The sequence below is a fragment of the Nilaparvata lugens genome, chromosome 1, assembly GCF_014356525.2.
Source record: "Nilaparvata lugens isolate BPH chromosome 1, ASM1435652v1, whole genome shotgun sequence".
Taxonomy (NCBI): Eukaryota; Metazoa; Arthropoda; class Insecta; order Hemiptera; family Delphacidae; genus Nilaparvata; species Nilaparvata lugens.
In genome coordinates this window covers 83,110,664-83,133,135 of record NC_052504.1, presented here as the reverse complement: position 1 = coordinate 83,133,135, position 22,472 = coordinate 83,110,664, and the positions used below count along the sequence as shown (strand labels likewise).

At 33.4% G+C, this 22,472-nt stretch overlaps 1 protein-coding gene across 1 annotated transcript in view; it reads left to right on the top strand.

Moving 5' to 3' along the window:
• LOC111051360 (oxysterol-binding protein-related protein 1) overlaps positions 1-22,472 on the top strand; it is a 107,140-nt gene that overhangs the window by 72,843 nt on the left and 11,825 nt on the right. The window contains exon 13 of the mRNA XM_039445381.1: positions 21,281-21,491. Within this exon, the coding sequence (XP_039301315.1) occupies positions 21,281-21,491 (211 nt within the window). The remainder of the gene's footprint in view (positions 1-21,280; positions 21,492-22,472) is intronic.

The following is a 22,472-nucleotide window of genomic DNA, read 5'->3' as shown; positions in this document are numbered from 1 at the left end:
CGGCCTACGATATTGCAACGTCGCAGTGTAGGCCTAGAATCTAATACATGATTGGTGAAAAGATTTTAAAAAATACCAGCTGATCTTTTTCACCAATCATGTATTAGATTCTAGGCCTACACTGCGACGTTGCAATATCGTAGGCCGGGGCCTTGTATTAGAGGTGGCTATGATTGAACTCGAACTTTCAACATTAAAAACATAACCTATTTTTTAAACATGTTATTCATTATCATAATTTGTGAATAGAATAGTTTTGGGCCAAGCCTGTTGTTCTTTCCTAATCATATTCATATGATCTGTAATTGTATCCACAAATAAATGAATCAGTACGATTTATTTACGATCTACGATCGAATTATTGTGTGTGTGTCAATACATTTTGATTCTTGAACTGCCCATTTTATCGTCTTCTAGTATCATAATAATGTTATTCTCCGTCTATGTAGGCCTAACCATGTACAAAACAAATTTCGATTCTTCTTTCAACTGAGTAATTCTTGGTAAACAACTATTATCTATTCAAATCTATGAGAATAGAGTGTTCTTGTGCGAAAAATGTGTTCAATTTATAGCTGTTCTGCGATAGGAAACCGTATGAGGCTTTACTCTCCAATACACGTAAACCATTATCAATAAACTAGCAGTTACCCGTGCTTCGCTACGGGGAACATGACAGAAGAGGATTTTTTTATTGGACTGATATTGGTATTGGCTTCTGATGAATAAAAACTGTATGTTGTGAAAAAATTGACATATTATCTTTACTATAAGTCAAACAGGCTTTTCATTTGATAATTGAGTGAATGAGACAGCAATCGGACATCTGAGTCGGGGGAAAAATATACAATGAATAATAATAATACATTTTATTCCCATTAATATACAAATAAGCAATCTAATCAATAAAATTTACACAATATTCAAATACAATTTATGAAATTTTTTTACAAATATAAATAAATTTCATTTTTCAGAAATTAACCTACTCAACTATGGAAAACCCATGTTCTAGAGCAGGTGTAATAGTAATACATTAAGTTTAGAGTGGGGTTGCAAATAACCCCTGAGAAAGTGAGCTTACAAATATTGTTCGAAATTTATGTTTCCTATATTATGCCTTCCAGTTGTTTGATCCAGTTTTTAATGGCGCATTTAAATTTTCTTGAGTTTTCTATTATCTTGATGTGCACAGGAAGTAAATTGTGGTATTTTGGTGCTAGGTGGTTGAAGTAGTGTTGTTGGTATGTTGCCTTCCTAGCCACGTTCGTGATGAGAAGGCTTCTATTCCTTGTGTTATGACAGTGGTTTCTGTTTTGAAAGCTTTCTGGGTTTTTGTGTAGTCTGCAAATAATTCCTAGGGAGTAGAGTTGTCTTGCGTCCATCACACCAAACTCATTGTAGAGCTGGTCTGACGGATAACGAAGAAAGTGGCTTCTGCTTGATGATTTTGATTATTAGTTTTTGCACTTTTATAAGGGGGTCGAGGTGAACATAGTTTGTTCCTCCCCATCCTACAATTTTATATATAGGTACGCAAAAACTGAGCTAATAATGTGTTTGTCCATCAGTTCGCTGTGCAGCTCGCCATACAATATTTGGCTATCCATCACAAGTGGAAAACATGCGAACATGAATACAGAAGTATGGGCCATTTTTTATTTGATTAAATTCATGTTTTGAACAATTCATTGTTACGAATGACAAATTGATAGGAGCTTATAAATATTTTCTAATTCAAATGAAATAACTTCTGGAAAAATAATGAGTGGATAAATACCAATATTAAATTATTGTTGACCAAGAACTCAGTACATCGACAATTCATTCAACTAATTCGGTACTGATAAAATTATAATCATTTTTCTATTGATAATCAATTTCATCAACTAATCATAAACTGACTGAAAAAAGTACTTCAATTTCCATGAATTCAATTAATATAATTATATAAATCTAAAGTGTAGGTCATATTTTATCTAAATTCACAAAGAGTTCGATTCTTGTTGGCAAGAAATCATTGTTATTTCACTAAAAGATAGGATAAAATGAATAGTTTCCCTTCCAGGGGGAGCTTTGACAACCCACAAGACTCATTTTTCATTTAAATAAATATCGAAATAGAGCATAGGACCTTATTTTTTTGTTCAGCTTGCCAAAATACCCCTCATTTCAATATTAAAATTTTCGACTGACTGTACAGTGAGTCAATCATTCCATCAAGGCTTGAATAATTTTGAAATTGTAATTAAATAAAAATGGCAGAAAATAATTATCATGTAAATATCAACACCTTTAATTAAAGACATATTAACTGCATGCGTTTTCATATTGCCGATACAGCATTGATAAAACTGCAGACGTTTATTTAGCAGTCTCAAAAAACTGTTCTAGCTGAAAAATTGATAATCCAAGCCACGTGTAGGCCTATACATTGCATTAGGAAAACGAAGTTCAAAACTATGGTTTTCCTAAACATTTGTTTTTGAGATAATTTCTTTGATGCAGCTGTTTCACATTCACCATTATATTATTATACAGAGTTTATGAAAATAAAAATATTTATTGATTACCAAAACAATACTATTATTATATTAATCATAATAATTAATTATCAAAACAATACTTTTATTATATCAATAATATTATTAAACATATTTATCAATTATCAGAACAATATTATTGAGGTTAAGTGGAATCAGGTAGAATGCAATAGTAGAACAGATCGATGATGTTCTTTTTTGAATTTCTATCATATTATTTTGTTATTTTCAATGATTACAACATAATTATGTTAGAATATCATGTCAATAAATAAATTATCCCATTTCCATATGGCGTTCACCTTACCATGTTCATAACCTTACTTAATAGGATCCTTTTTCATCCTTTGTAATCCTTAGAGGCAAAATATCTAAAAATCCGTTCTTAGTGAGCGTCTAGCATGTTTGAAGAATATTTGTGCAAAGTTTCAAGTCTGTAGGACAATTAGTTTGAGCTGTAGTGTGATTTTACATAAAAATTTTCGAAAAATGCCCTCTCCTGGACCCCCCTGTGCTCCTGATCGAAATTTTTCTACATAGATCTAATTTTTTTTTATAGCTGAACAAAAAAGTTCCTCATGACTTTGCTGTGCAATGAGCGGTTAAAAAGTACAAAATTTTGGGGGGGCCCCAGCTCCCTCAGGGGGGCAAATTTCTGAAAATCCTTTCTTAGTGGATGTTTTCAGGCTACCATAAACATTTGTGCAAAATTTCAAGTTTTTAGGCTCAGTAGTTTGGGCTGTGGTGTGATTTCAGTCTGTCGGGGCTTAGCCTTTTATTATTATTATTATTATTATTAGCCGTCAAGCTCCCAGATGGAAGACGCTGAGCAAAATTTGGTTCATTTTTTGTTTTTCTTGTTCTTTTTATCAATCCACCAGTTTTTCATTTTCAGTGAGAACTCCGCTTTCCTTGCTTCACTCCATTTTGTTCCCACTCTTGGCACAGTCATCTCTGGTTTAACTTCCCATTTTTCAACCTTTTCTCTGAAACTGTTCCTGTTGTATATTTCATCATTGTTAATGTTAGCAAGTATTAAGTCCTTCTTGACGTTTTTCATCCATGCACCTCCATTACTAAGGGTTGCTACATATGTTACTATTCTTTTTGTAAGTCTGTGATCTGGAAGCCTCATTATGTGACCATAAAATTTAAGGCGCCTTTTCCTGATGTCTGCTTCTATTTAGAGTATTCTTCAACTTTGGCTGTTTTCTGTAGTCTATAACCATCTTCGGTCTTTCTTGGTCCAAGTATTTTTCTAATTATCTTCCTTTCTTCTTTTTTCAAATTTTCAGTATCTGTTTTTCTGCTAAGTGTTAGGGTCTCGCTGGCATACAACATTGTTGGCTTGATTACTGCGTTATAATGTTTGATTTTGGTATTGATAGACATACATCTCTTATTATAAATATATTGCACTAGCCCTAGGCCTTTACGAGCTTTCTGTATCCTTTCATTTTGTGCATGTTTTTCTGATATAATTTCCCCAAGATATTTAAAGTATGGTACCTTCTTAATTGTTCCATATTTTGTTTGTAATTTAGTAACTTCTATATTTGATGTTGTGAAAACAGTTTTTTCAAATGATATTTGTAAGCCTACTTGTTCAGCACATTCTTTTAAAATTTCTATTTGTTTTATTGCACTTTCCAATGAATCTGACATTATAGCAAGGTCGTCTGCAAAAGCTAAGTATGGAATTTGAAGATTATTTTTCTTGGTTCCCAGCGAGATTGGCTTCCAGTGGTTCACCTCCTTCAGTTTCTTTTCCCATTCTTCCATTACTCTATCAAGAACTATGTTGAAGAGCAGTGGTGATAATCCATCACCTTGCCTAACACCAGTCTTTATCTCAAAAGGCTTCGAAAGTTCTCCCATAAATTTTATTTTTGATGTTGTGTTTGTCAATGTTTGTTCTATGATTTTTCGAGTTTTCTGATCCAGGCCTTTCTCTTCAAGAATTTTAAATAGTGTTGGTCTGTGGATTGAATCGTAGGCTTTCTTAAAATCAACAAATATGTATATTGTGGCTTTACTTCGTAATTTTCTTATCTGTGATATTAATTTCAAGTTCAATATTTGTTCTGGACATGAACGATTTGGTCTAAATCCAGCTTGGAAATCTGAAATTTTGGGTTCTAGTTGTTTCTGGGTTCTTTCAAGAAGACAAGCTGATAATATTTTATAGGCGACAGCAAGAAGAGAAATACCCCTATAGTTATTCACATCGGTCTTATCTCTTTTTTATGCAATGGGTGTATTAGAGCACATTTCCAATCTTCAGGGATTTCCTCTGTGATCCATACATTCTGGATAATTGAAACTAGCTCTTTTCTCGAATTATACCCTAGGTTTTTTAAAAATTCTGCTACAATCCCATCTTCTCCAGACGCCTTGTTATTTTTTAGTTTACCTATGTGTTTGATGATTTCTTCTTCTGTTGGTGGTAATGATTCATCCTGTTGTAGAGGTATGTGGTTGAAAATCGGGAGAATTTCTACAGGTTCTGGACAGTTTAGAAGATTTTCAAAATAATTAGCTAGTACTTCACAATTTTCTTCATTGCTAAGTGCAAGACTTCCATCTGGCTTCTTGAAGCAAACGTTTTGAGGAATGTAACCTTTAATTTGATTTGAAAACGTTTTGTAGAATCTGTGCGTGTTATAATTTTTAAAATCGGATTCAATTGATTCTATTTTGCTGAGTTACATATTTTCTTTTCTTATATTAGCCTTTTATAAGTATAGAGATTGAAGCTTTATTTTCAATCTATCGTGGGCTAGCTTCAAATGTTATACTGCGCTTACCCATAAATCTATCTATATTTTATTTTCAGATATTACTTGTTAATAGGTCGATATTCATTTCAATAAATTGGTCGGAACAGTGACATGGAAATGACTGTAGCTTGAGGGTAGGCTAATAAAATTCTTGATGGTGATCGTTGTATTCAGTCATCCACGGTGGAAAAGATTCGATACGAGCGTACATCACTCTTCTAACTTCATTTTACCCAATGTACCTAGAATACATTGTTTTCTTTAGAATACATTGTGTTCTAGGTTCCTTGATTTTACCTCTCGAATGCTTCCTCAAACCGTTTCCAGTCTCCAATTACCATACATCTTGTACTCTCTCATCATTATTCTGCTTCCTACTCGTTCTCTAATAAAGTCTCTTGTTGCACGGAGTTTTCCCCAGACATACGTTCCTTGTGATTAGACCATTCTATTGTATTCTTCATGCTGCCTCTAGTTCCTTTGATGTCATCCATAAACACTAATATCTCAATTTTAAGATAATATTACGCTCTTTCCCTGTAACCTGTTTTGAACTCTCTGTGTGTAGCATCTTGGATCGCCTCCATTTTTCCTATTTTACATTTTGGTATTAACTTAAATTATCTCCCTTATCTCTCTAAATTCGCTCAGCTTTTGATATTTCACCAAATTTCATCCAATATCAGTTTCTAACAACATTCCAATCCTCGTAATCAAAACAAACACTGTTTTGATTGAAAATAATAACTATTGAATTACTGCCATGACTTGTGTTGTAAATTAATTTTTAGAACGGGAAAAGTTTCTCATTAGAATGCTTCAAATTGAATGATATGTTGTCAATAACAGTAATTGAAACTCACCTTTGAAAACTTTTTCTTTTTCTATTTTATTGTTACCATTTCCTGAACTAGAGAAATCCCTAACTAGTAGTTGAAATTGAATTGACTAACTTCAACTAAAGCAGAAAAAACTCTATTAAAATTTCGCATACCGTACTCAAAACAGATCAATTTAGAGCGGTCCCAATGGCAGAGCAGTATTGATTCTACAACTTCCTGAAAAAATAGTCTTCACATTGAGAAACGTGGTTGAAACAACACCGGGTCTCATTAATATTCATTCAACGTTGAAAATAGTCACCTCCCTGATATTTTCTATGCAATTTGAACTAGAGTATGGAAATATATTAAAGAAATAAATCACAAAAAGAATATTTATAGATATTTATTTAATGATTGAATTGGTCACCTCCCCAACGTGTATTTCTCAATATCATCTACAACTGAATTCGTATCCACCATCAATGAAAGTTGTATAAAAAAGATGAATAAATTCGACTGATTCATTGTCAATGCTGTAGAACCGTTCTATAATGAAATAAAACACAGAAATCATGGTCCTGTACCAAATAAAACTGTAGAATTTGACAATATATTTATGTGTGTTTCATTTCAGATGAATAAATATTAATTCAATGTTTCAAAATTTCAACAGCAACTAGATTCATCATTCATCATTGATGAAAGCCATACAAAATGGTTGTTATAAATATTTAAACAACGTTCGAAATCGTCTCCTCTCCAATATTTCCATATAATAATTTGTACTGCAACTAGGTGGTTCTTTTTTCGAATGCGATGCAGCCATGCATTTTGTATATACAGCATGGAGCGATGAATGAACGAACGGCTGTCGTCGCGTGACAGGGGTTGGAGTTGGAGGTCGCCTCTGGTTGTGGTAGGCTTGAGCGACGCGTGCGCACGCGTGCTGGCGGTCAGTGCACGCCCTGGGTCGATCAGCAGGACCACGGATCAGCGGTGCTGACTACGGCGCATGCGCAGCATGGCAAAACGCCGTATCGGCAAAACTGGAACAGTCCCATCGTTCGAACTAGTGGAACAGTACTGGTGTGGCGGTGTTCGCGAGACTCACTTCCTCGACTCCTTCAGCCGTACCCTGCTCATTCATTTGCTCAGCACGCGTGCAATTTTTAACGACCGTCAATCGTGTACTGACGCTCCACACGTGTGTCGTGTGCCCTCTCCGTCGCTCCGTCCCGTTTGCATTACACCAGCCTTCCTGATTCACACCTGCTGAGCGAAATCTGTGCACCTAACGATCTCAATCCACTTCCAAGGTCACTTTCGGATATTTGTTTCAACTGGTGCGCCATGGAGATGTTTTTTGGTAATTATTTTGTTTTCGATTAGATTGTAGTAGATTTTGTTGGTTAAAGCTTTGAAAAGTATAGAACATTGCCAGGAAATAAAAACAGTAGTCCAGCATATCTGGAAATATGTTTAATTATTGAAAATTACTAGTACTCTTGTCATAGTTTTATAAAGAACAGAACTAGTTTCAAGCATTAAAAAAATATTCTTTATTCTTTTTTACAATGAAGCACAGGTTGGGAGAGAAAACATATATACATAAATACATATGTAATGTATTTCTTCATTTTCATGAAAGATTTTATATATTCTATAGATCTTGTAAGGTTGTTGATGTGTTTTTGAATTCCGTGAAGCACTGTAACGAAATATCATACCAATGAGTTTCTGGAGAATACCGAGGTATTTTATTATGAACAACGCATGTAAGAAATTAACGAACTCTGGTAAAACCAATTTGACTGAGTTTGTAATTTATCAATTTCGAGAGAAATGAATTCATTTCTGTTGAAGTCTCCAATTTATGAAAAAATGAATTACTTCTTCTCTGATGGGTCCTGTTGGTTAACCATTGATGTCAACCAAACTAATTTTGGAAGTCTCTTCATTAAATAAATAAATAATGAATATATAAGATGTAGGTGATGGAAAATTGGAAACAATTTTAAATTCCAGATTTCACTGTTATTAATGGAATTGTATCTTGTCAATTATCAAGATACAATCGAATTGAAATCAAATAATAAGAATGAAGGAGGAGGATACTCTCCTCCTTAGAATGGAGGATACTCTCAATACAGTATGATATGGACGTCTCTAATATTGTATTCTATCATATCATGAGCATTTCAATGTTCATATATGATATAGTATGACAAAGATTATTGTTCTTTATCAACGACTCCATGCTCATCAGATACATTTCTCAATAAATTTTTTTCTGGCACTCAACTCATAATACATCACTCACGCTCAACTTTGAAATACTACTTATACTCATGATATGATACTTATAGAATACAGTATAAGTATACTGTATTTAAGTATATAGGTGTATATACTGTATTTAAGTGTATGAGAACACAGTACAGTATTTATGAGATTCTGACAAAATTGAGCGAATCAAGAGGTATTCAAAATAATGTATCTCTTGCCTCATGTGGAAGAAAGATTCAAAGAAAAAAAAATTAAACGAACATCTAATGACTCATGTCCTTGCCCTTAGTTACAAATATTGGTTCCTATCGATTTATATTCAACGAATATTGATTAAATGTGATTCAGTGTGGTTCACAATAACGTGTGGCTCAGTTAAGTACGCTCAGTGCTGTTTTTTTCTTATTATCAAAATTTAATTGAATTATTCGTGTACTGCATTACTAAAGTAACGGTTCCTGCACATATAGTTATGTAAGTCTTCCACCATTCAACTCTTTATATCCTGCTGATACATCGATATAAATATAGTATAGAGATCATAGATCAGTATATTGCCGAATACAAGCTTCAAAAGTTAGATTTTGTTTGAAAAGTGATGAAAGATCTAATAAAAAGAATTACAAATGACTGGAAGAACACTTGTATTCTGACTTGCAGAATACAAGCTTCAAGAGTTAGAATTTGTTTGAATAGTGATGATAGATCTAATAAAAAGAAACACAAATGACTGTGTTGGTTTATGTAATTTCAAAACTGGTATTATTCGAGTTCACCAACTACATAATAGATTCTGCTACGTGATGTGCGGCCAGTTGAATCCGATCGGCTCAATCCACTCTCAGCTTCAAGTTGAATGAGCAGTGATAGTTTTGATCGAGCTGAGAGCTATTTTGTATTCAGAAGTGAGTCGATTCAAACTTTGCTTCTGCAGCGCTTCACATACAAGCTCACTCAATCTAACTTTATCCACAAAGCTACTATATTCAAGTGGAATAATAATTTATTTTCATAGAGCATTACTCAAACATTCTCATCTGAATATTAGCTACTACTTTGATATGACGACAATACTTGAAACTTTGTTTCCAGTATAATACTATTGACTCAAAATAGTTTTTCTATTTTTATTTGAATCTAATTCTCAAATATCCATCTTGACATTCAATCATCTCAATGAAATAACACCTATTCCCCATTCTCCAGTAATGATCTAATTCCATTCTCTCATCAAATCCCATTTTTCATTTGAGATTGATAATTTTTTCATTTATTATGCTCTAGTATAATTCATTATTTTTATGGGTATTTCAAGGTTTCAAAATAAAAATGATTGAATGCATTTCTTAAGCTTTCAAAAGTTTCCTTATTGGTTTTTTCGTGAGAATATAATTCGAGCTAGAATACATTTTCTGGGGAATTTACTCAGATTTGAATAATTTTTTCTGTAAATCTCATAAATTTTACTCTTGAAATACGAAATTCATTCACCTTTTCCTAAAGCTACTCTGTTTTTTATTCTGTTTTCGACAACGTCAATGTCTACTTACTTTGTTATTCGCCTGTTGCAAAAAAAATGTAATTCAAACCTTTGAAAGTTTCCTTACCGTTTTTTTTTCGTGAAAATATAGTTCAAGCATACATTTTCCGGGGAATTTACATAGATCTAGAAAATTTTGTTTCGTGAATCCGATAAATCTTACTGTCAAAATACGAAATTCAAATATTGATTCACCTTTTTCCAGAGCTTCTTGTTTTAAATTCTGTTTTTGACAGCATCAATGTCTACATTTTTGTGCTACATGAATTTTGAAAATCCCCAGGGAAATGCATCAGCTTCTCTCTCTTCGAACTCGTTTTCTTGTTTCCCTCTTTTCTCAACAGCACTTTATAGCTCTTTTTCGCTACAATATTAATAGGAAAGCTTCGTGCATCCTCGAGCTTCTGTATAATTTCTGACTATTTTCCCACCATCCTACCTTGTCATCAAGTCGTCAAGCATTTCGTATGATTCTCTTTTCATCACATTTTGCTCTCGGATCCATCAGCATCCTGTCAATATTACAATATTCATATTCCCCAGAAGCACTTGGTTTCGCAATAACTAAATTGACAGATTTTCTTCTGAAATGATAATGATTATAATAATACTAATTCTGTAATAGTTGATTTTAGATGGATCAAGACATGAATGTCTCTCAATAGCCTTCTCTTAAAATACTTCTAACCCACTCAATTTAATTTCCTTTACAATGTTCAACAAGTTTCAAAGCATTCAACTAGTTTTACAGCCTCAATTGAAGCATTTTATTCCTCCGATTAAGACTTTGTTCACGTTTCAACTCTACTATCGTAAAGCTGTATCGAAGCCTCCAGTTTCCAAACCCGTTATATCCTTCAATTTTCAGAATTAGTTCAGTTCTCTATTACCTGAATAATCCTTGTAAATCTATCAATTTTGAACAAGAAAATTGAAAGTTCATTCTTTCAATGAAATTCATCGCAAAACACTTTCCACAGCTTTAAAAAAAATTGTGCTAAAGGCTCACAACAACTGTTCTTCTCTATAGGGATACAACTGTTATGAGTTTGGATTCTAAAGTTTCAAATTCATAGATTTCACCATCCATAGATTATCATCCATGAACAGAATTGTATAATTTTTACTGCTGTTATTAGATTAGAAAATGTATTTCTTTTTTCTAGAACTCGTGGCTGGAGCTCAAGGCTTCTTTTTCCAGTCACGCAAAAAACTATTGTATTTTAATGATTATTTTTATTTGTAAAAATATTTCTTGTATTTGACAGTAAATTCATTATTCATTAAATCTATAATATAATAAAGGAAATAATTGGATAAACACGTACGGGATAGAAAAGTCACGAATGATGCATCATCACGTCTGAAATACTGGACTGATTTACTTGAAATTTTGCATATCGTTTCTTCATTCACCGTGGATGGTTATAGGTATATTTTAAATTCTTCAATATTCCATTAGGTCAAGTTTTTAATCGTACCCTTGCGGAGCACGGGTTACCTGCTAGTACTTAATAAACAAATCTATTCCATCACATTAAACTTTTCCATCCCTCACCCTTTTCATTCTTTCACTTAAAGCCATATATTGAAGCTGAGCTTGTGGCTTAACAATGAATGGATTGAGTAGATGAATTGGCGAACCTGGGCCTATATCAACAAACATTCCGTTGTATGAAAGGGAGCACGTTTTTGGCCGAGGAATTTAACGATCTCATAAAGCGCGGCTGAAAAGCCCAAGGTCCTTCTTAGCCAATGGCACGTCGATATTGCCTGCCACCCCGCTTTGGCTTTGAATCGTCGTTTTTCAAGTCAGTTTGTTGTGAAGGGAGCTGGAAGTCGTCAGTCGGAAGCCATGGCAAACAATCATGTCAAGCGCAGGTCAGTCAGAGCTCCACACTTGAAACTCACATTATAAGAAAACATTGATTTTTCACGTATTTCCCACAGAATGTTTGGTGCCTCTCCGATTACCTGCAATTATTTATTGATATATCACAGGATTCTCTGTAATATTTGTAATCAGTTGTATCCGTTCCTAGAACATTTGTTTATCTTCTTTAATTATATATTTTTATTTTCGCAATATTAGATTGTAGCAATATTTGAATATATAAGAGTGGAAATACGAATTCGAATTTCCTGTTATAATCATGCAATTGTTTCCATTCTTCTGAAAAATAATCCAATTACTGGAAGTTATACATATTTTTTTTTAATTATTCAGTTAATAACATGATGAACGATCCAAATTGATTTGTGTACAGTCTACGATTACTGTCTACTGGATCTGGATAATTTTATAAGTTAGCATCGGTCACATTATAGATGTAAGTCTACGTAATCAATGACCTCAGGTTACCTGAAGATGTTTCATCTTTACCCAAGAATAGAATAAAATAGATAACTTCAATGTTTTCAATCGCTTCAATTCAAGAGAGAGAGAGATAATTTTTCGAAACCCAAGTTTACCTATCTCATATCCAATAATTCGATGTATTCTAAATATTCATTAGTAACATTTCTGACACAGTTGAAATTTGGCAGTTCTATTGGCAAGTCTCTTCGCTTCTCACTCCTTAATCGGATTGTTTGTCAATGGCTTCCAAAATCTATTTTCTCACACATGAATGGTATACATGCTTCTTCTGCTAGTAGTAGTGTTATTCAATCACTGTAACTATTCTATTCCCAATTTTGTTACCTTAGTATCGACAGCCGAAAATTTGGACCTAAAACCTAGAGTAAAATGAAATAGACTTCGATGTTCAGGTAATCTTGAATCTATTTCCAATTAAAGTGAGACATCTGAATGTAGTAATAGACAAAAATGTCAGTCTCAATCAATGAGAATCACTCATTGCAGTAAACGAATGAAGATTCATCGATTAATGGATCTTGATGATGGATAAATAAATCGTAGATCTTGATACGGAATGATAAAATTGAATCTCAATCAAGTTCTCAAGCCTTTGTTATCCAGGTCGCTTGAAATACAGTAGAGGAAGTAATTGGACATATATATTGACATTATATGTTTCTATGGTTACTGATCAAAACAGAACATACTGCTTCAAGGAAGCACACTCATACCCTTATCATTCCTCAAGTGACTTGTCACATTGACCTTGGTTCGTTTCCATTTTCCTGGAATCTCAGAACTATACATTACTCGCCGAAAGTTTCAACTGCCGAATAAAATTCAATAAAATTTCTGCAAGAATGTGTTATATTTCTGAATTTTGTCGATCATCTATTTGACTAGAAAAATTTAATATTCTGATTTTCGTACGTTTTCCAAAAGAGGGTGAATACATTAGCCCACATTGTACAATACATTGAAATTTCTAACGGAATGACATAAAATTAATAGCTTCTATAAGAAATAGTAGGTATCAATCAATAAAATAAGTTCTTAAATCCTACCCATGTCACATATGTAATTAAGGATTATTTTTCAAGGTTGCGTTTGTCTATTATAGACTTATTCTACATCTTTCTCTTCGAAATAAAATTTTCTACAAGTTCTATTAGAAAATATTTGTGTTTATTGTACATTTAACATAGTAAATCTGTTTCAAACCTTAAAGGAACTTGTTTTTCGGGACCAAGTTTCGCGTATTTCGTCTCATATCTTAAAATTACTGTAGCTAACGGTCTGGAAACGGTTTAATTCAATTTCTCAGTTCATTTTACATAAAATACGCTGAATTTAACATCTTAATTAACAGCCAACAAATGCCCATAGGGCAGGGGAACTGGAATTCATACGAAATATTTCACTCTGTATAACTAGGTAACTAAGCATTTTTGGACCTATGTTAGTTAATTGGAACTTATTTCTTCTTTTGATGTGAGGAATCACCCTCATGGGCACCTTTTCTTAGAATACCCTGTATATTACAATACACTACACTAAACTTTACCATACTACAATACTACTATGATTGTATATTACAATCATACAATAAACAATATAATATGATTGTTCATTATAATTTATGGTATTACCATGAGCGTAACAGCTTCAGTCTCTACTCGTCACTCAACAGGCCTGTTAAGCAGGTTGCCTATCCAGTTCCTTCAAAGTGCTGTTAAGCGGGTTGCCTACCCTCATCCTGAATAAGCATAGCAGTGTCTTTCTACTTCCTTCACTTTTGAACTGTTGGGCTGTACCAACTCTTCCCTCACTTTGAGTAGCGTACTGGGTTACTAGTGCCTGATATTAAGTACTTGATATCCTCAGGTTGTAAGGTGGACTTTACAAACAAATTTCATGTTTGAACACCAACATTTAAATTCGGAAAAATCCCCTGCTGAAGGTGCTATAGAGCAGGGCTATCTAAACTACGGCCCGCCGTGTTTACAAAAAAAAGGAAAGAATTCACAAACATTCAGAATATTTGAAAAATTTGATTCAACCCTTTATTACTAGGATTCCTTCCCCAAGCTCTATTACTAGGCGGGGTGGAATTTCACCCATATTTTTCTTAATTTTTTTATTTCACTTCTTGGAAGTTATAATCCTATTTATGAATAATGAATCTCATAATCTATTATTTGAAGAATATTTCAACGTATCTTGCCAATTTTTTGACAATGTTTTAATATACTTTTTCATAGTTGAAAATATGTCTGTTTTTCTGAAAAATTTGATGATTTCTGGTAGATCAACAAGAAATAATACATGTTCAATCATTTTCTACAAATTATAACTTTATTCTCCATATATTTCCAAGAAAATTAATGATTTCTATGATTGTATAATAGTCAATTGTCTTGAAAAAAAAAATCATGACAAATTCATTCAATATTTGAGAAACTCATACTATTACTAGGCTGGGTGAAAAATCACCCAGAGAGTCACAATACAGTAGAACTAGCACAGGAACATAAACACTTGTCACGCTGTCTTCAAGTACACTATTAGTTAGGAGGTTACAAAGAACTATATATCTGTAGGCATCGTTACCAACCTAGGGCATCGAAATTTCTCAAGCCCTGGGTGATTTTCCACCCAGACTAGTAATTGAGGGTTAATATAGTGAGTTTATTTTGTCCAGCAACTACGTGTTGTAATACTAGAGACAATATTACTGAGTACTCTCCTAGCTGTGGAGGGAGTCGGGCGTAGATAAATACGTTAAGTTGAACTAGGCTAGTTAACAGAAAAATAAGAATACTTTAAGATTATGTTTTAGCTGACACCAAAACAAATAGTTATAATTACTGTATTATGCTTGATAGAGTATTATCATAAAAAAATGAAGAGATGTATTCCGTTGTGTTTTCGTCCTAAAATGCTCATACCTTACCTAATTAAAACATGTACCAGTAATAGATACTGTTTAGGTATTTTATTATTGAGAAATGAAACACCTGTACCAGTATTATAATGTTGAGAAGTTTTCCAATATTACAGAATTTTGTATATTCTATGACAAAAGTATTATCTCATTCATGTAATTCTTACTATTTCTTTATCAAAAGTTAAAGGCACTTCATAGGAGTTGGGTTCAGCTTAATCTCATTTCCCCTGCAAATATGTTTGGTGTTGCCAATCACATTATTCCGTTTGAAATGGAGCAGAATGAGGTTATTTGAGAAAAGCGCTTTCATTTCATTAGCTGTATATCGTTAGCAGCTCTGTTGATTCCATAATATACAGCGGTCTATAATTTGCTACCATTACTGCATGACCTGAATCTATTCGAATGTTGAACTCTGAAAAGAACCCTTCCTCTGCTCTCATTTCTGCAAGTTGAGGCTTTGAAAGAGGCTATTTATCACCGTCTGTGAAGCCACCTCTATTATTCTCATGAATTCATCGTCATCTTAATACTGGCACACATTGCTTCAAATTCACAAATTGTTAACGCCTTTGGGTATCTAAGTCTCTAAGATTTCGAACAAACTTTTATTCCAACTTCACTGTAACCTTATTTTTTTCACTACGTTTATAGAATTCTCTTCAATTTGGATTGAATTCAATTTGATCATAAATATTTTTCCAATTTTGTACTCTTCGAAATGTGTTCCAACCCTTTCCTGTTCAGGATATTTCTATCGCTTGAAATTGTTTTCTATCAATAATTATGATTTCTTAGTTTGTTGATTACTTACATTGTTCTCAATTCCGAAACGAAAATGTTTGTTAGTCCATGGCTATAAAAGTTGTAAGTTTCATTGTATCTAATCTGCAACTTATCAATCTGTCTCCTAGTTACCAAACATACTGTTACTCTTTATTTTGTAATATTTAGTACATTTTTGTAATATTTTCTATTATATTCTGTAAATCCGAGGAGTTCAACTCCGGGTCGTCCAAAAAATCAACTTGACTTACTCCATAGATTGAGTTACTATTTCAGTTCGTTTTCAAGATGTGTTACAGAATGAGATTATTGGTATTTTATTGATAGGATTCAGAAGAAAGTTATCTCTACGCTTCACCTTTTCTTCGTACTTCTTCGTTCATCGATTTACCAGGCCAAATAGTTAGATTTAACTATAGCAAGCATAACCAAGACATAATAACATAACATTAATAATCATGTTAATATCAAACTATTCCATATTTCTCGTCTACTATTGTGATAGAAATCTTCGACTCTACCTGATATACAGGGTGATTCAAAAAGAATACGACAATTTTGAAAATATGTATTTAATCAAGGAAACATAATAGAAACTTGGGTTGTAAATCAAAATGAAGAGTATTAAATTAAGTTCTCCCCACTAGAAAACAAGTTCACAAATGTTCAATGTGACCCTCTACAGACACTCGAGTGATATCAATACGATACTCGAACTCGTTCCACACCCTCATTATCATATCGGGCGTAACAGTTTGTATAGCTGTTGTTATCTCTTCTTTGAGCTCCTCAATGTTAGCTGGTAGAGGCGGTCGATACACCTTATATTTAACGTATCCCCATAGAAAAAACTCTCAGGGGGTGAGGTCAGGGCTTCTTGGAGGCCAGTGATGAAGTACTCTGTCTCGAGCTGCTTAGCAGCCGATCCATTGCCTCGGATAGTTTTCATTCAAATAGGCACGGACAGATGAGTTCCAATGGGACTAAATAAGGAACTAAAAATACTTCAGAGCTTCCTGAAATCGATGACAGATAGTGCTTTACTTTCCGTTTATTCTTTGCAGAGTTATCAATTTTCAAAGTTGTGGTATTCTTTTTGAATCACGGTGTAGTTTGTTACTACTTAAATCTAAGCAAAGCAATTCATTGTTACTACTTCGACTCTACCTAATATATTCTGATTACTAATCATTTTATCTACCACTATCTTGACCTATTCTTTACTAAAATATGAGTAAAAGATTAAACCATTTGTCATAGATTATTATTTTCTAAAATAATACTCGAGTAAATTCGCATACTGATCTTTCCCATTTGTAACATTCGGGAACACTGTTTTGATTTTGATTACCAAATATCGCGTGTACTATTCACCTGCCAGTCATTGACAGATTCAGGAATCGCGCCCTGGCCTACTATGAATGGGTGTCACGACGTGAATAGCTCCACGTGATAGATGACAATGCAACTATTCGCGCATGTAATCAATTGAGCTGTTCATGTTTCAACTCAATCGGAAGCTGAAAATCCATATCACTATTCCACCAACGATGAATTCCGCTATTCAATCAATTCTAGAACAAGCTTTCATGGTGAACACCCATTTTAGAAATTCTCCATGGAAACTATTTGGAAAAATATGTTTGAAACCAATATTTCAATCACAAATGCTTGTGAATGTTCCACGTGCAATGCTTTTTTCCTTCAGAGTCATTTTATTTGATCGTTTTTTTCTGCTTTTTCCTTCAGAGTCATTCTATTTGAACGTTTTTTCTTCAGTTTCAATAATTCCAACTCTGGTATCAATATTATAATCATTACAACCATTTTTAGCTCAATGATTTCATATAAATATAAAAATTATTTCCTCCTAAATTAATCAATTTACGTCGAATCTCTATTGAATTCCATCAAAAATCAGTCAAAGGTTTTTCGTTGAATTATGAAGGTATTATCCTTAATTATCAAAATTAAGGTGTTTGTTCCCGTATTTGTTTCCGTGTTTGGCGTGTGTCACGTATTCTTATTCGTTGAATTATGAAGGTGTTATCCTTAATTATCAAAATTAAGGTGTTTGTTTCCCAGTTCTCAATACGTGTTTCACCTTCATTTCTAAATTCGAATTCTGATTCGAATGTTTCGGATCATCTCGAGGATGAAGAAAAAATAATTGAGAAATAGGCACCTTCAAACAATATTTAGTCATTTTTTGTTCACCTCAAAAAGAGAAAAAGAGAAAGAAAAAATATTTTTAATTGAAAATAGGCACCTTCAAACAATGTTTAGTCATTTTTTATTCACCTTTCCAAATGAAAAACCTGAGTTCAACAAAATGAACAACTAAAATTTGTCCTTGAGCAATGAGGTCCTTACTTCTCGAATATAACTGTTGAAAAGATGGTTACCAACCAACGACGCTGGAGTGTCTGTGGGTCAGTTTGTCTTTTCGTCGATTCTGAATGATTATTGCCTCGCATATCTATTATAATTGGCCTACATTCTAGTACACAACATTAGTATTATTCCATCGTTTAGAGGCGATAGGAGGACAAAGCATTCGATTAATGTGTAGGTTGTGGTATGGCACTTGGCCAACAGCAAGCATTTCAATGGCAAATTAACTGATAGAATCTCCTTATAATAGCAATGTTCCTAGTCTGTTAGTACGGTATAACTATCATAACGATCATTGTTCATGGACTGATTTATTTTGACTCTTCTAACTATTGTACATTGGATAAACTTCTTCACTGAATTTCTAATCACCAAATATAATATATATTCCCTTCTTCACTTTGAAGACATGAAGTATAGGCTCCGTTGCTATAGTGAGGTCCACGTTATAATGGCAGTATTTGATTAACATTGGTGTTGCAATCCTTTTCTGTTATTCGACAAAGCTGATAGCGCTATCTTTTTCTAGCTCCACAACGTTACCAAATCCGTTCTTAACAATGTAGAAAGATAGTTAATTAAGGCAGATAATAGACAACGCTGTTCTCCTATCTTCATCCACTGCTATTATAACGTGTACCTCACTATAGGAACTTAGAGATTCAATTTTTTTTCATTTCAATTTATTCACAACACACAAAAATACAATGAGAAAAGGCAATATACAACAAAACAATAACAGTAACAATGATAACACATTAAAAGACAATATTGCTAAATGATGTGTGCTGGAAGAAAGAGGGGGAAAATACCTTGCCAACTATGGTTTCCCATGTAATAGGCAGATAAGGTATAACTGAAAGGGAAGGGTGTGTGATAGGGAAGTGAAAAAAGGTAGTTAGATAGGCAGGACTGAGAGAAGGGAAGATAGGATGTGAAATAACAATAGAGAAAACGGTTACAATAATTTAAAGATTAAAAAAATAATTGCTTTTTATCCATTTAATGATTTCCTGCTTCATTTTCTTTGTAATTTTAGCATTGTTGAGATGATGATCCGGAATTTTATTGATTATTATAGTACTTAGATTAAAAGTTGCCGTCTAATTGTTTCAATATAAGTATTATATCTCTAATTGTTCTTATTGCAATCCTTAATAACTAGATTGTTCTTATTGTAATAGATGTACTCAACATCTACGAATCTAGTGCTGAAACATCATTCAGGTCATGGGTACTCTCAATTTATGTCCGGTTCAGTAAATCCTGATCCAGTGCTCCCTGTACTGTGCTTCAAGGGATTATGTGGCATTGGCAGGGATAATGTATGTGGACCATCTCAATCCCTATGTTCCTGCATCGTCATTACCCAGGGCATGCCGTATAGAACAGTGTACCGAATTTTGCTCCATTATCTGTGCCTTCAGCCAATGTAAGCTCATAACACAGTGCTGCGTTTCAAATCCTTGAAGATGATGTGCTTGGTCTTGTTTCTCGTAGTTTATTGGATGGATATATAATGTAGTATATAATATGTGCGATATCCGATAACCTAATTTTCCATCTGTGTCGTAGTAAAGATGATGTGGTATGGTATGGTGTCCATATTGAATAAAACTACTAGAAATTGTAACAACCACTTACAAAATAAAATATTTGATATCAAATTTGAATAAAAATGGTTTAATAAATGAGTGGTTATGAGATTTATATTAGTTTTACTCTGTATCCTAATATTTAATTTCGATATTGGATTTCATTTTTGAGAACAAACCAGAATGCTATAACGTTCCATGAAATTCATAAAACTTGATAATATTATTTCATGCTGAATATGCCTTTCTGAGAAAAAATAATTAAATTGGAAAACTCTCAATTCTTTGCTTGTGCAGAACTTGATGAGCTAAAATAATATTCTGTCAATACCTCAATACATATTGTCATTTGTAATAATAATAATACTCTTCAACAATAATTTTTGTTTCTTCATTCAAGAATCTCGGATTGGGTAGACCAGATATCCTCTATTATGGATAGCTCAGAGGAATGATGGAAAAATGCTCCATGCTCAAGGACCAATCGTAGAAGCATGTGTTTCCATTTCCATTTATTATTTATTGGATAACAATTGAGTTGAATTCAATTCAAATTTATTTCCTCCAAAATTTAACAGTTACAAAGTTTGTTAAAGTATTCACCTTAAGCTGCGTTTACACCAAAATGTTAATAACTTAATCCTTATAGCCTTATAGATTCTATTAGATTGAACGGAACTTGACAAACACATATGTTCATCATGTGTATGATAAGTTATGTTCAATCTAATAGAACCTATAAGGATTAAGTTATTAACATTTTGTTTATAACTTTGGTGTAAACGCAGCTTAAATCTAGTTTAAACAACTTTCATCAACACTAACAAAAATACCTAAGGCACAACTGGTGGAAACGAAACTGCTGCCATTAGTGAAAATCACTTGTTCGCTAGTCGAACTCAATTGAAAAAACACAGTTTTATTTTTGTCACATCCACATTTATTAGACTCTCACACAGGACTACAGTTTCGTTTTGAAACCAACAAAAAATGGAACTGTGTTTTTTCAATAAATTATGGAAATACTCCACAATATCAATTCTCATTCAACGAATTTTATCAAGAGTGATTTGAATATTGAATGCAAGCTCACGATCAGACCATAGTCTTGTGAGCATCAAGTCCTTTTGTACTATTGATAAATTCATTATAGTGTATATTATGTGACTGTATGTGTAAAAGGAACAAATAAATTTGAATTTGAATTGAATGTATTGTTGCAGACAATGCCTGCCGGCGCCAATGTTCAGCCGCAACGACTTCAGCCTGTGGTCGGTTCTGAAGAACAGCATCGGTAAGGAGTTGGACAAGATCGTGATGCCGGTCGTCTTCAACGAACCACTCAGCTTCCTGCAGCGCCTCGTCGAACACCTCGAGTATGCGCAGTTGGTGCGCGCTGCTTCCCAGCACACCGATCCTGTTCTACGGATGCAGGTATGCATAACACTTCACTTCAAGTGAACTATTTTGATCATTTCTTCACATACCATACTGAAACAAATGATAACCATTCAGTTCCTCAAGTTTTTGTTGCAGACTGATACAGTCAGCTACACCGTAGTATGCACAACACTTCACTTCATCAATTATCTATTTTGATCATATCTTCACATACCGTACTGAAACAAATGATAACCATTCAGTTCCTCAAGTTTTCGTTACAAACTGATACAGTCAGCTATACTGTTGCACACTAGTTAGGGATTAGTGATAATGGGTAAGGGAGAAGTTAGTTAAGGCTGTGCAAAAGCTAAAACAACTTTCGATTTGTATATCATCAAGCTATCAAAATGAAGACGTTTTTTCAGGAAAACATTTTTTTCCGATTATTAATTTTTGAGATATGAGCGCCTAAAGTTAAAATTTTTGGGACAGAACATTTCAAATTCGGTAAGGAGTAAATCCATGAGATTTAGAGGATAAATTCCTCATGATATTGTTGGTTGAAAAAGACAATTTGTTTTGAAAATATCATTTTTTGAGAAAGTTATTCAATTTACTAAAAATGACCAAAAACTTTCAGTTGTTTCAGAATTTTTTTGTTTTATTTAATCAAAGATGCCATGAAGAATTCATCATCTGAATCTCATGGATTTATCTCTTACCGAATTTGAAATGTTCTGTCCCAAAAATTTTAACTTTAGGCGCTCATATCTCAAAAAGAAATGATCGAAAAAAATGTTTTCCTGGGATTTTTTTTTTCATTTTGATAGTTTGATGATACACAAATCAAAAAACTTTGAAAATATTACCAGTAGAAAGTTTATTTTTAGCTTTTGCACAGCCTTAAAATGGTTCACCAGTAAACGTGTACAGTGAGAATATTATTTCGATTAATTCTAAAGGGACTATTCATACTTGCTCGGCCGGGTGTGGAAATAGCCCAATTAGAACTCTTGGGAACTATATTTTCAC